Source organism: Schistocerca gregaria, chromosome 8 (assembly GCF_023897955.1).
Source record: "Schistocerca gregaria isolate iqSchGreg1 chromosome 8, iqSchGreg1.2, whole genome shotgun sequence".
In the NCBI taxonomy this organism is placed as follows: domain Eukaryota; kingdom Metazoa; phylum Arthropoda; class Insecta; order Orthoptera; family Acrididae; genus Schistocerca; species Schistocerca gregaria.
Genome location: NC_064927.1, coordinates 458,724,556 through 458,740,204, shown reverse-complemented (window position 1 = coordinate 458,740,204; position 15,649 = coordinate 458,724,556). Strand labels below are relative to the sequence as shown.

At 43.9% G+C, this 15,649-nt stretch overlaps 1 protein-coding gene across 1 annotated transcript in view; it reads right to left on the bottom strand.

Moving 5' to 3' along the window:
• Positions 1-15,649, bottom strand: part of LOC126284267 (alpha-tocopherol transfer protein-like) — a 167,866-nt gene that overhangs the window by 20,807 nt on the left and 131,410 nt on the right. Inside the window, exons 3-4 of the mRNA XM_049983082.1 lie at positions 13,211-13,370; positions 10,417-10,675 (exon numbers count right to left, since the gene is read on the bottom strand). Of these exons, the coding sequence (XP_049839039.1) occupies positions 10,417-10,675; positions 13,211-13,370 (419 nt within the window). The remainder of the gene's footprint in view (positions 1-10,416; positions 10,676-13,210; positions 13,371-15,649) is intronic.

Here is a 15,649-nt window from a genome sequence, read left to right as displayed (position 1 = left end):
GCATAACTTAACTAAGGCCTTTCATTCATTGTAGTGTGTTGTGATTTATCCATAGTACCGAAAATTTAACGCTGTCTGTTTCTTATAGTTCATTGCTGGAGAAAATATTTAACAGCTTGTGTAGTTCTAAGAAAAGAATTGAATTTTATGTACGGGGTCTGATCAAAATTCAGTTATAATCCACGCCGCTTGAATCGTATATTTTCAATATTTTGTTAGCTACCTTTTTCTTTAGATGACTGACACCAGTATTTATTCCTGGGCTTTGTAGCACCTAGAAAAATCGCGAAATCTGGATCTTTTAACAACGCAAGTGAAGGTCATGTATGTATTTCACAGAAGACCGACAACAGAATCGTTTAGTCTCCTATGTCTGCCATTCCATAATGATTTAACTTTCCTCTTACGATGATGCATAAAAAAAGAATTTTTTATACTCTACGTTGAACATAATAATCTCAAGAGGTACTGAAAATACTGACAATCAGCAAGTTGTCACCGAAGTTACATGAATTGACATTTCAGTCTTTATCGGAAAATACCACTATTGAAAGGACCTTTACATAAATAACGTAATGTTTTGCCAAATTCAGATAACATATTCCAAGGTTCAACAGATTTTTCTCGGAATCACTTGAATATATATTTTTAAAAGTGTTGATAACGTTGAAAACTTTCTTTGGAACGTAGGCTGTAATTCAGTCTTATGAAACTTATTTATTATCACTTTTCTGAGAACCTGGAGGCTATCTACAAAGGAAGTGTTGTAATCTCAATTATCTGCTACTGACAGAAAAAGGCTATTACTCGTACAATTGTGAGCACTTAATGGGGCTCCCTTAGAAGTTTTCTTCAATTAACTTTACATAAATTTCATTTACCTTATTAGTTTAACTTGGTTTTTTTTACTGTAATTAAAACAGCTGTGTTATTGTAGGAGCGTATTTTTTTTCTCTAAGGTAGATTTTCATGATCTGATGACTCTGCTAGAACGTTTCATTGTTAACAGTAATGCCATTTAACAATTACTTTCACACCTTCACGTAAAGTAGGGATATATTTTAATCTTCCATAATATTATGAATCCGTTTAGGCCAATTTTTAGATGCTTTTGGCCTAAGTGCACAGATTAATTTTTTCAGTAAAAGTTCTAAACAATCTATGCCTTTGTTGAAGTGCAAATTCCAATTTTCATTGACTCATTGTAGTGTAACTTCTCCGTCTGTCCTTTTGGGCTCGACATTATTTAAACGTTTAACTTTTAATATTAGATAAATTTTTTGTCTTTCTCTGCAACTCAATTGCGTATGAATGCACTGTTTAATTACAGTACTGAAAATTTATCTAAGCATGCATGCATACACACACACACACACACACACACACACACACACACACACACACACACAAAGTACTTTCACACTTCCTAGTAGGAATGTTTGACACGATGACACGATACAGTGTTCTGTTCGTACTGTTGCACGGCATCAACCTGTAAGTGTACTGTCCTGGAATTGAAATATGAAAACCTACGGGTATTGGCGTTTTAACCGAAACCATTTCGTACCTGCCTGTTAAAAATTTTGAAGGGTTTAGCAGTTGGATGTCTTAGCTGTTGTTTCTTCCTGTATTGTATGGTAGTGTATTGCGTATTAAATCGGGGACTTAGAAACGACGGAGAGGCTTCGTCCTGCAGTAGCTCTCAATCGTTCACAGCCTCACAACAGGCCACAGCAGTCCATCCACCCCATTGCCGCCCCACAACGAACGTAGGGTTATTGTGTAGTTCGGCCCCCGGACCCAGTGGACCCTCCTCTCTTACCAGAGGAGTGTAATCCACATGTTTGGGTGGTAGAGTAATTACGATGTACGCGTAAGTGGGGACTGTTAGCGCAGCGATCGCCGACATAGTGTAACCGATGCGGAATAAGGGGAACCAGCCCGCATTCGCCGAGGCAGATGGAAAACCGCCTTAAAAGCCATCCACAGGCTGGCCGGCATACCGGACCTCGACACTAATCCGCCGGGCGGATTCGTGCCGTGGACCGGCAAGCCTTTCCACATGGGAAGCAGCGCGTTAGACTGCGCGGCTATCCGGGCGAGCTAAGTTATGGTAGTGGTCCATGACACTTTTCGTAAATGTTACTTAAAAACCGTCTTCATTGCAAATATTTTTATTCATATGACCGGTTTCGGTTCATTCAGAACCATCTTCAGATCTGATATTTCAGTTACAGGAGTAACCCGTCCAAATCCAGCAGTTTTCACATGCTACGCCACATATGTGAAAACTGCTAGATTTGGACGGGTTACTCCTGTAACTGAAATATCAGATCTGAAGATAGTTCTGAATGAACCGAAACCGGTCATATGAATAAAAATATTCGCAATCAAGATGGTTTTTAAGTAACATTATAATTTCACTGATTGCTGTTGTTCCAAAAGACATTATGTCTGTTTTTGCAAACTTTTCGTAAAGTTTCGTCCACAACTGCGCTGGACATTTTCGGAAGGGCTCCTGCTTCTGACGAGTTCCCGTCAATTGACAAGACTCAGAGAATCCAGCAGCCCATCAGAAAATGTCCATCGCAGCTCTGGACGAAACTTTACGACGGGAAAATTGCATGGACCACTACCATACAAACACGGAAGAATTAATAATAATAATATTATTAATAATAAAATAATAATAATAATAATCATAATAATAATAATAATAGAGAGAAGCTAATTGCTCACAATTGCGTGAGATTCCTTCTTTGTTTCCATGTCTTAGTATTTTGCTGAAGAGATTCGGGTACTCTTCGTCTGCACTAAACATGGAATTCATAGTACAAGATAATTTTGGTCCTTTAGAGGCTATTCCCATTCCCTGCTATATCAACTAAGCAACAGTCCCGTAATGCATGAATGCGTTGCGTCGCCAGAAACGGGCCAGTCTGGGAATTTGGGAGGCAGATGCTCGCATTGCCTTTGTGCAGAATATGCTCCAGGAAATGGCGGAGCGTCAGAAAATCAGAGACTATTCATTTACAATCAAATATTAACACTGTGCCGTCCGGCGACACCACAGTGGTGTCGTCTGAATAGTATCGCGCAGTGGCCGGCGACAGCACGTTAGTATCTTTTGCATTCTGTTAGTGTTTTGTTTAGGTAACACTAAGTTACACATGTCAACAAGTGTTTTGTTTTTATATGAAATGAAATGTCGTGTGACGAGAGCCTCCCGTCGGGTAGACCGTTCGCCTGGTGCAAGTCTTTCCATTTGACGCCTCTTCGGCGACTTGCGCGTCCATGGGGCTGAAACGATGATGATTAGGACATCACAACACCCAGTCCCTGAGCGGAGAAAATCTCCGACCCAGCCGGGAATCGAACCCGGGCCCTTTGGATTGACAGTCTGTCGCGCTGACTACTCAGCTACCGGGGGCGGGTGTTCTTATATGTAGTTGTGCCCTTTCATCATGGCGGACGAAAGAGACGATAGGGTTATTTACGATGAATACGAGGACGTCTTGTCTGACGACTTCGCCGATTGGGAAGAAGACATTGGATACCAAAAATATTAAAGTGAAGCAGAATCGTAGGAAGATAGTGAAATACGCCCAAGAAGAATTCGGCGAACGCTACGGTTGCCAACTGATTCGGCTGAATCAGTCGAAGAAGACAATGCACAGTGGTCAGACTTTGATTTACCGAGGACCAATAATACACTCCTGGAAATTGAAATAAGAACACCGTGAATTCATTGTCCCAGGAAGGGGAAACTTTATTGACACATTCCTGGGGTCAGATACATCACATGATCACACTGACAGAACCACAGGCACTAGACACAGGCAACAGAGCATGCACAATGTCGGCACTAGTACAGTGTATATCCACCTTTCGCAGCAATGCAGGCTGCTATTCTCCCATGGAGACGATCGTAGAGATGCTGGATGTAGTCCCGTGGAACGGCTTGCCATGCCATTTCCACCTGGCGCCTCAGTTGGACCAGCGTTCGTGCTGGACGTGAAGACCGCGTGAGACGACGCTTCATCCAGTCCCAAACATGCTCAATGGGGGACAGATCCAGAGATCTTGCTGGCCTGGGTAGTTGACTTACACCTTCTAGAGCACGTTGGGTGGCACGGGATACATGCGGACGTGCATTGTCCTGTTGGAACAGCAAGTTCCCTTGCCGGTCTAGGAATGGTAGAACGATGGGTTCGATGACGGTTTGGATGTACCGTGCACTATTCAGTGTCCCCTCGACGATCACCAGAGGTGTACGGCCAGTGTAGGAGATCGCTCCCCACACCACGATGCCGGCTGTTGGCCCTGTGTGCCTCGGTCGTATGCAGTCCTGATTGTGGCGCTCACCTGCACGGCGCCAAACACGCATACGACCATCATTGGCACCAAGGCAGAAGCGACTCTCATCGCTGAAGACGACACGTCTCCATTCGTCCCTCCATTCACGCCTGTCGCGACACCACTGGAGGCGGGCTGCACGATGTTGGGGCGTGAGCGGAAGACGGCCTAACGGTGAGCGGGACCGTAGCCCAGCTTCATGGAGACGGTTGCGAATGGTCCTCGCCGATACGCCAGGAGCAACAGTGTCCCTAATTTGCTGGGAAGTGGCGGTGCGGTCCCCTACGGCACTGCGTAGGATCCTACGGTCTTGGCGTGCATCCGTGCGTCGCTGCGGTCCGGTTCCAGGTCGACGGGCACGTGCACCTTCCGCCGACCACTGGCGACAATATCGATGTACCGTGGAGACCTCACGCCCCACGTGTTGAGCAATTCGGCCGTACGTCCACCCGGCCTCCCGCATGCCCACTATACGCCCTCGCTCAAAGTCAGTCAACTGCACATACGGTTCACGTCCACGCGTCGCGGCATGCTACCAGTGTTAAAGACTGCGATGGAGCTCCGTATGCCACGGCAAACTGGCTGACACTGACGGCGGCGGTGCACAAATGCTGCGCAGCTAGCGCCATTCGACGGCCAACACCGCGGTTCCTGGTGTGTCCGCTGTGCCGTGCGTGTGATCATTGCTTGTACAGCCCTGTCGCAGTGTCGGGAGCAAGTATGGTGGGTCTGACACACCGGTGTCAATGTGTTCTTTTTTCCATTTACAGGAGTGTAAATACGAAGGATCCCCAGGTCCAAATATGTTTCTCAAAGACACACAGAGCGCCGAGGGTATCGTACAATTATATATTGGGAACCATCTATTTGAATATATTAGCAACGAAACCAAAAGGTACTACAGTCAAAATTGCAATAGAACGAAACTGGATTTAAAAAACGCCAAATTTGTCGACGTTACGGGAACCTAATTCAGAAAATGGTTTGGGCTTGCTATCCTCATGGAAATTGTAAAAAGAAAGGAAGGATCGGTGATTACTGGTCAACGAATCCGTTGGCAGACACACAGATACTTCGCAAAATGATATCCCGCAACCGATTCATACAAACATCATTTTTACTTTCCTCCGGCAGCAACAATCAACTGGATAGTGCCGAACGACTTGTCAAAGTGCAATTCGTAATTGATTCTTTTTCCAAAAAGGTTAAAGAAACGTTTAATCGAAGTCAAAATATCTCAATTGACGAAGGAATAATATCGTGGCGTGGATGGTTAAATTTTAAAGTTCACAATCCATCGAAAATTGAGAAATACGGCATACTCATTCGGATGCTGTGTGATTCGAGTACGGGATACATTTCCTCATTCAACATACAGGTATATTCTGGCGCTGATTAGCCCTTAGCAAAAATAGTGACGGAACTACTGACACCCTCTGATGGAAAGTGGCATCACCTCAGCATGGACAATTATTATAACAGTGTAGAACTTGCAGAGAAGTTACTTTAAAACAAAATTCGAGTTTGTGGGACGATATGGCAAAATAGAGGATATCCGCAAAATTAAAACGCGCATAAGTCAATGTGTTTGAAGCTTGTCATCAACGGAAAAGTGACATGCGGCCGGCGACAAGCGAATAAATTTGTACGAGACGTGCGGACGGCAAAGTGTTAATGAAAATCTGAGTACATCTGCTATCATAGAAAATACGACGCATCCCATGACAATAGTGATTTCAATATCTTTGAAATCACGAATTTTTATAATTTACAATGAATAAGCTGTTAGTCTCTGAACCTGTAACTTAACTTCCAATCGCTTCATGCGAAGTCAAGAACTTTACCTCTTATGACAGAATTGCGCTACAGCTGAAAATCCCTGAAAATTACGTTTCCGTGTATGTTTTATTTACTGATTTGGAACGCCCTTTATATCTGTTTGATTATGCCAATGTTCGTCAGAACAATGTATCCACCACAATTACACAGTAAATGAACAGTGTCAATATTGCAAAAATGGAGCAAGTGGATCAAATTGCTCTAAGCACTATGGGACTTAGCATCTGAGGTCATCGGTCCACTAGAATTATAACTACATAAACCTAACTAACCGAGGCAGGATTCGAACCTGCGACCGTAGCAGCAGCGTGGTTTCGGACTGAAGCGCCTAGAACTGCTCGGCCACAACGGCCGGCTCTCCGTACTCCATATTGTCATAATTGCGTATGTATTTTATGAACAGTTTAATATTTTTCCTGCAACTTTATTTCAATATGTTGTTTCCAATTGCTATTAAAAAAAACTGAGTTTACTTAAAAGTGGTCAATCACATGTGTTAGTAGACATCATAATTCAAAAGAGAACCAAAAGACACTTCTCTCAATAAGGCCTAGATAATTATTTAAATAATATTTAACTATTCATTTTAATTTAATTTTAGCATACTTGTGCAAGAATACTAGCTTATTTATTTATGAAGAACTATTACTTATATTTGTTGTAAATGATCTGAGTATAATCGAATGTTTATGACATTTCTTTATTTAAATATTGTTGTAATACATTAGTTTAGTCGAGAAAGTGGTCATTGTTAATCAGTCCATGTCTGTAGAGCTTCAGGAAGATATATGTTTGGTGGGGATGGCCTTCAGCAAATAGAAAAACCGATAGTAGCAGAACACTATTGGAGTCAAGTGGAGAGTGCCACTTCTCCAGTGAAGAGCTAGAGGGAGGTATGATGGACACTTTTACGCTAGTGTTGGCAGGAGGCAGATTGCTTGTGGTTACAAGTGGTATCCGATTGTAAAGATGACTGACTCTGGGCAGTGAAGGCCACTCCGACCTTTAGCTTCTGGAGGGACTTATTGTCCGAAATGTTTGAATGTGCTCTAGAGTAGGACTCCAGTTTTTCCGCTTGACTTACAGAACTGAGAATGGATAGGGTATGAGTTAGTATTTTTTGCACCGAATGAGTTAATAATCTTTGGAGCTGGTGAATGTTCGTGTATTGTGATTATGATATGGAATTAGTTTTTGCCTATCTTCAATGATTATTTAGTTTGAGGATTTTGCTACCATTCTTGCAACGCCTCAACATAATTTCACTGCATTTGTGAGGTTAGATTTTCTCTGCCTCGTGATGGCTGGATGTTGTGTGCTGTCCTTAGGTTAGTTAGGTTTAAGTAGTTCTAAGTTCTAGGGGACTGATGACCATAGATGTTAAGTCCCATAGTGCTCAGAGCCATTTGAACCATTTTGTGAGGTTACTGTAACTGAGTTTTTACTCAATATCGTAGGACCACTTCCCATTTATTTGGCATGTCCTTTCTTGAATAATTACCACTCAACGTAATAATTTGTTGAATAGAACTTTTGTTAATAATCAATTCATTTAACTTTTACTTTATCTTGGGGGTTGTTTGGGGAAGAGACCAAACAGCGAGGCCATCCGTCTCATCGGATTAGGGAAGAACGGGGAAGGAAGGCGGCTGTGCCCTTTCAAAGGAACCATCGCGGCAGTTGCCTGGAGCGATTTAGGGACATCACGGAAAACCTAAATCAGGATGGCCGGACGCGGGATTGAGCCGTCGTCCTCCCGAATGCGAGTCCAGTGTGCTAGCCACTACGGCACCTCGCTCGGTTTACTTTATCTTTCTGAGTCTATTACTAAGTCGCAATTCTATCCGACGCACAGACTAATTCACTGCAGGATCACAGCCTCAGGTTATTATTTGCAGCAAATTAGCTGCGGGGAATGAAAGCAGATGTGCTCGGTCGACCCTGTGACTACGTCGAGATATTTTGTTTTTAAAACAGAGCCGTGCATAGCCGCAAGTACCTCTAACGTATAACGAGTATCAGGCGAAATCGCAACTGGTTTGCTCGTATGGACTGCGTTAAGGAAGGGAAATTACACAGCATTAGATGTTAGGTACGGTCGACCAGTCCGAAGGAAAATCAACGGTCCATGCATGCCTCTAACTTTTAATACTGCAGCAAAATATGTGGCAGGTTTTTGCGACTGCATTTACATTTCAAACCGTACCGTCTGCCGCTCGTACGACAGTTAAACTAAAAAGATTGTGGTCGGCGCATCACTGGATTGGGCACAGGGACGAAGATGATGTAGTTCTGGGCCCTTCAAGTTGCCTGACCTAACGACTTGTGACTTTTTGGTTTGAGGGCGCATTGAGGCCCATGTTTACCTGGCCCCACTTTCAACGACAGTAACAGCTCATTGAACGCATCAATGTTACTGTGGTGACTGTTTATAGTATGTTGCTACATAAAGCATGGAATAAACTTTACTGCTGTTTGATCCTGAGTCGTGTGGCGGCCACAGAGGCACTCGCAGACCACTTCTTGCGTGCAAAATGCCAGCTTCTTGTATTTACCGTTCTATTAGTGCATCAGTCTGGTTTGTACCTATAATACACTACTGGTCATTAAAATTGCTACACCACAAAGATGACGTGGTACAGACTCGAAATTTAACCGACAGGAGATCCTGTGATATGCAAATGATTAGTATTTCAGAGCATTAACACAAGGTTGGCGCCGGTGGCGACACCTACAACGTGCTCACATGAGGGAAGTTACCAACCGATTTCTCATACACAAACAGCAGTTGACCGGCGTTGCCTGGTAAAACGTTGTTGTGATGCCTCGTGTAAGGAGGACAAATGCGTACCATCACGTTTCCGACTTTGATAAAGGTCGGATTGTAGCCTATCGCGATTGCGGTTTATCGTATCGCGACACTGCTGCTCGCGTTGGTCGAGATCCAATGATTGTGAGCAGAATATGGAATCGATGGGTTCAGGAGGGTAATACGGAACGCCGTGCTGGATCCCAACGGCCTCGAATCACTAGCAGTCGAGATGACAGGCATCTTATCCGGATGGCTGTAACGGATCGTGCAGCCACGTCTCCATCCCTGAGCCAACAGTTGGGGACGTTTGAAAGACAACAACCATCTGTACGAACAGTTCGACGAACGTTTGCAGCAGCACGGACTATCAGCTAGGAGACCACGGCTACGGTTAACCTTGATGCTGCAACACAGACAGGAACGTCTGCGATGGTGTACTCGACGTCGAACCTGGGTGCACGAATGGCAAAACGTCATTTTTTCGGATGAATCCAGGTTCTGTTTACAGCATCATGGTGGTCACGTCCGTGTTTGGCGACATCGCGGTGAACGCGCATTGGGAACTTGTATTCGTCATCGCCATACTGGCGTATCACCCGGCTTCATGGTATGGGGTGCCATTGGTTACACGTCTCTGTCACCTCTCGTTCGTATTGACGGCACTTTGAACAGTGGACGTTACATTTCAGATGTGTTACAACCCGTGGCTCTACCCTTCATTCGATCCCTGCGAAATCCTACATTTCAGCAGGATAATACGCGACTGCATGTTGCAGGTCCTGTAAGGGCCTTTCTGGATACAGAAAATGTTCCTCTGCTGCCCTGGTCAGCACATTCTCCAGATCTCTCACCAATTGAAAATGTCTGGTCAATGGTAGCCGAGCAACTGGCTCGTCACAATACGCCAGTCACTACTCTTGATGAATTGTGGTATCGTGTTGTAGTTGCATGGGCAGCTGTACCTGTACACGCCATCCAAGCTCTGTTTGACTCAATGCCCAGGCGTATCAAGGCAGTTATTACGGCCAGATGTGGTTGTTCTGGGTACTGATGTCTCAGGATCTATGCACCCAAATTGCGTGATAATGTAACCACAGGTCAGTTCTGGTGTAATATATTTCTCCAATGAATACCCGTTTATCATCTGTAATTTTTCTTGGTGTAGCAATTTTAATGGCCAGCAGTGTACTTAGGAAAAGATAGAGCTTTGAAAATGAGTGAACCATTTATTGTGACCCAGTAGTTTTTGCCATACATTATTCATTCACTGGATGAGCACTGCCTCATTGACAGAAATGCCATTAAATTACGTAAATCCATTTCACCCGAGGTCTAAGGAAGTAAAGCTCAACTGGAAATATCTGAATTTGTGTGCTCAGACCCCACAATGGAGCGAGACGGCGACGCACCTGGAGGACGGTGGTGCACTTCTTGACGGACGTGGGGCCGAACAGGGCGGCGTGCGACAGCGAGCAGCCCTTGAGGTCGATGAGCGCTACGGTGCCGGTGAGGACGGCCGCGTCGTCCTGCAGCAGGGCCGCGTCGCCGCCCATGAAGTTCATGCGGAAGATGTCCTCGCCCGTCACCTTCTTGGGGTCGAGCTGGCCCAGGCGCAGCACCGTCACCCGCTGCCCGTGCTTGTCCAGCTGCGGCAGGTAAGTGATGAATCTGGCCGCAAGAATGGTGGTCAGTGTATCAAATCGATAAATCCGATCTCCACTGGAAGAGATATGAACTGGTAGTGTTTGGGATCTATACATTTCAATTGCACACCTTAACCACATCTTGCTTGAACATGAAATGTTGAAGGTGCAGTCGACATTGATCCATTGACGATCTTGGGAGTGAATTGGCCAACTCAGTTGTTAAGGCCATCCTAGACAAGAGCTGCAGAAGCGAGTCGAAGTGATCGAGAAAGATAAGTGGGGAAGGTTCTGGAAGGAGGGAACAACGACAGAGACGGGAGGGAGGGAGGGAGGGAGGGAGGGAGGGAGGGAGGGAGGGAGGGAGGGAGGGAACAACGACAGAGAAGGGAGGGAGGGAGGGATGGATGGAACAACGACAGAGACGGGAGGGAGGGATGGATGGAACAACGACAGAGATGGGAGGGAGGGAGGGAACAACGACAGAGACGGGAGGGAGGGAGGGAACAACGACAGAGACGGGAGGGAGGGAGGGAACAACGACAGAGACGGGAGGGAGGGAGGGAGGGAACAACGACAGAGACGGGAGGGAGGGAGGGAACAACGACAGAGACGGGAGGGAGGGAGGGAACAACGACAGAGACGGGAGGGAGGGAGGGAGGGAACAACGACAGAGATGGGAGGGAGGGAGGGAACAACGACAGAGACGGGAGGGAGGGAGGGAACAACGACAGAGACGGGAGGGAGGGAGGGAGGGAACAACGGCAGAGACGGGAGGGAGGGAGGGAGGGAGGGAGGGAGGGAGTTTAAGGATAAACTGTAGATCACTGACGTAATCCTTGGTTTATGGGGATAATGGATCAGCGAAGGTCAAAATCACATACAATATCTTTGTACGGCCATCTTTGTAGAAGATGCTTTTTGTGACGTCGATTTCTAAATTGGAAGAAATTAGTAGTAAAATTTGAGCCGTCCATTTTGAACTCTATTCAAGATCATGAAGATGATAATGATGATGGTGGTGGTGGTGGTGGTGGTATCGGTTTGTGGGGCGATCAAACTGCGCGGTTGTCACCGCCCATACACATTTCCAGTTTGTACACAGGCCAGTCTAGCCCCTTTTATGAATAGTGATGAAATGATGAGTACATCACAAACACCCACTCCCCGGGCAGAGAAAATCCCCAACCCGGCCCGCGATCCAGAGATAGCAACGCTAGCCACTAGTCCACGAGCTCTGGACGCTCCCTATTGAGATACCAATTTCAGTGTTACATCGTCATCACGCCCCTGTATCAACAACAATATAATCAAACGTAATAAACGACAATAATGAAGGGAACAATTATCTGATGGATGAACAACTGTTTTAGACAATGGGTCATACAATACATACATAAAAATTAATTAATGCCATAGTGACAAACAGAAAATAATTGCCAAAATTCAATTTGACAAAAGCGTCTCACCAATGTGGACTTAATAATTAGGAATACTGAAGTGGAATCAGTATACAAGAATTACACATAGGAGAGAAAACAAGTGCATTGTACCGAAGCAATATAAAAGTGAACAACAAGAATCAGAACGTATCAGCTGTAAGTTAACAGGCGATATATCACATATCTAACAATTTATGTGTTTCATGTCTGTGATAATGAAACAATTTGTAACGATGTGCCAGTAGTAACTCTAACGAACTTTCACTACTTAAAAATACCTAAGAAACATGTAAAACAGAAATAGGTAAAATAACGAAAAATCTTAACCAGGTAAAAAGAACATTCATTAACTGACTGAACCATGTGCGGGCAGGTAGTTGCCAGATCAAATTAAAATTGCTTGTACATGAAGCGACTGAACCGCGTGTGTGCAATAACCCCATTACAGAACGAACTAGGAAGGTAGAAAGGAAATTAAGTATACAAGTTAAATAAAAGAGTAAACTGAGAAAGTGATAGTGAAATGGTCATACAAGTTAAAGATAAAAGGAATAAATACGGAAACTATATCGAAAACAAAGACAGCAGTGAAGTATGTGAAGTAACTATTATAGAAACGTTTCTACGCAAAAAGTAATATAATGTCTTCTGTATACATTTTTGGGATTTTCCTTCTTCCCTGCTGGTTATACCATGGGGTGATATTATAAACACGAAACTAAAGGTAATACTCAATCTCTAGAATTCGATGTTTTCCTAATCAATTATTTTTCTTACTTTTCTATAGGTTAAGATGAAAAATGGTTCAAATGGCTCTAAGTACTATGGGACTTAACAGCTGAGGTCATCAGTCCCCTAAGACTTGGAACTACTTAAACCTAACTAACCTAACGACATCACACACATATATGCCCGAGGCAGGATTCGAACCTGCGACCGGACTGAAGCGGCTAGAACCGCTCGGCCACAGAAGCCACCTCAATAGGTTAAGACAAACACCGAAATTTTACGTTGCCAAGTTGTAACTCATCAGTATTTAAATTGTTTTTGCAATATTTTGCTTAAAGCAGGCGTCCTATGAGTTTCCCCCATCCCACTATATGAACGAACAGACTCACCCTGCATTGAGGATCTCTTGTATCTTGGGCTCCAAGGGGTCCCTGTTGGCGAACAGTTCGGGAGCCGCCGTCTTCATCGTGTAGTACATGTCCATCTTGTGCTTCGTCTTCTCCAGAGAGAACTTGCAACCTCGAAGAAACGTCACAATCCACTGGTCGTCTGTAAGAACAACATTTCGTCTGAGAACAGAACTGGAGTACAGGGGATGTAAGTTGTTTCCGTATTAAGCGTGGATCAAATGTTTGGGGTCAACATACAACGGTAGAGGTTCCGAAAACCATTATCCGAGATACAGCTTCGGTGATTGCTAGTAACTAGTTCAGGTGGTACATGTAAAAATGAGCAATGGGTGTGTGGTGCTTGTTTACGAACTACTTAAGTTTTATGGCACTATTTTGAAAGATAGTACACAATTCTTTGATTGCTTATAAAATTCATAAATGAACCGGATGGTAGGGTCCTAATTGCTTATCTCAGTGTACAGTAAGCGACACGGATATTTAAGAGAGCATCAAAGAGATCTTGTACTCCAGGTTAATTCTAGATTCAGGCTGATGGTCATCACTTTTGACAGTTGCTATAAACTTCAGTGTCTGGCATAGCGTGCAAGTCGTCTAGATAATTAAGGACCTAAATATTTATTTCCAGCCATTACACAGTCCTCCCACATTAATGTACCCAACGCGTATCTTAGACATCAACGTGCAATAACCAATCACACACAATGTGAGACCTTAGTTTCTCCCGGCGCACACAATTTTCAAACAACTTACAGGAATTCAGCCAAATAATATTTACAGCGACCGCCGATATTTAGGTGGGAGTACATTCCGCCATTTTGAAGGCACAAACTGCCACGGACAGGCGATGTACAAACATATTCGTAACTTCGGTTCGTGGAATAATTCAAGAAAGGTAACAAACCCCCCCCCCCACACACACACACAGACAGAGAGAGAGAGAGAGAGAGAGAGAGAGAGAGAGAGAGAGAGAGAACACTAATGCCACTAACGAAGACAAGATGACAAAAGTCAGAGGTATCGACAGTGAAAGACTACCAACTAGCAGGTGTGTTAACATTGACTTTGTCCCCTCTGTTTTTTGGCAAGGGAGAGATAACAGGATTCGAAGGACTTTATGCGTTTCAAATGTATACGTTTACGCCATTAATTACGATACACCCTGTATAAGTACATATGTACTTACATTCAATATGTCATCCTAAACCACTTCACATATTTCAAGCAATCTTGGTGCACCTATCAGTTGTCGTTGTTGTTGTTGTTGTTGTTGTTGTTGTCTTCAGTCCAGAGACTGGTTTGATGCAGCTCCCCATGTTACTCTGTGCAAACTGCTTCATCTTCCAGTACCTACTGCAACCTACTGCCCTCTGAATCTGTTTAGTGTATTCATCTGTTGGTCTTCCTCTACGATTTTTACCCGCCACGCTATCCTCCAATACTAAATTGGTGATCCCTTGATGCCTCAGAAAGTGTCCTACCAACCAATCCCTTCTTCTAGTCAACTTATGCCACAAATTCCTCTTCTCCCCAATTCTATTCAGTACCTCCTCATTAGTTGCGTGATTTACCCATATAATCTTAAGCATCTTTCTTTAGCACCACATTTCGAAAGCTTCTATTCTCTTCTTGTCCAAACTATTTATCGTCCATGTTTCACTTCCGTACATGGCTACACTCCATACAAATACTTTCACAGAAGACTTACTGACAAATCTATGCTAGATGTTAAATTTCTCTTCTTCAAAAACCCTTTCCTTGCCATTGCCAGTCTACGTTTTATATTCTCTCCACTTCAACTACCATCGGTTATTTTGCTCCCCAAATAGCAAAACCCATCTACTACAATAAGTGTCTCGTTTCCTAATATAATTCCCTCAGCATCGCCCAATTTAATTCGACTACATTCCATTATCCTCGTTTTGCTTTTGTTGATGTTCATCTTAAATCCTCCTTTCGAGACCCTGTACATTCCGTTCAACTATTCTTCCAAGTCCTTTGCTGTCTCAAACAGAATTACAATGTCATCGGCAAACATCAAAGTTTTTATTTCTTTCCATGGATTTTAATTCCTACTCCAAATTTTTCTTTTGTTTCCTTTGCTGCTTGCTCAATATACAGATTGAATAACATCAGGTATAGGCTACAACATTGTCTCACTCCCTTCCGAACCGTTACTTCCCTTTCATGCCACTGGACTCAATAACTGAAATATGGTTTCTGCACAAATCTTAAGTAGCCTTTCGATCCCTATATTTTACCCCTGCCACCTTCAGAATCTGATAGAAAGTATTCCTGTCAACGTTGTCAAAAGCTTTCTCTAGGTCTACAAATGCCAGAAACTTATGTTTGCCTTTCCTATATCTTCTAAGAAAAGTCGTAGGATCAGCATTGCCTCACGTGTTCCAACATTTCTAC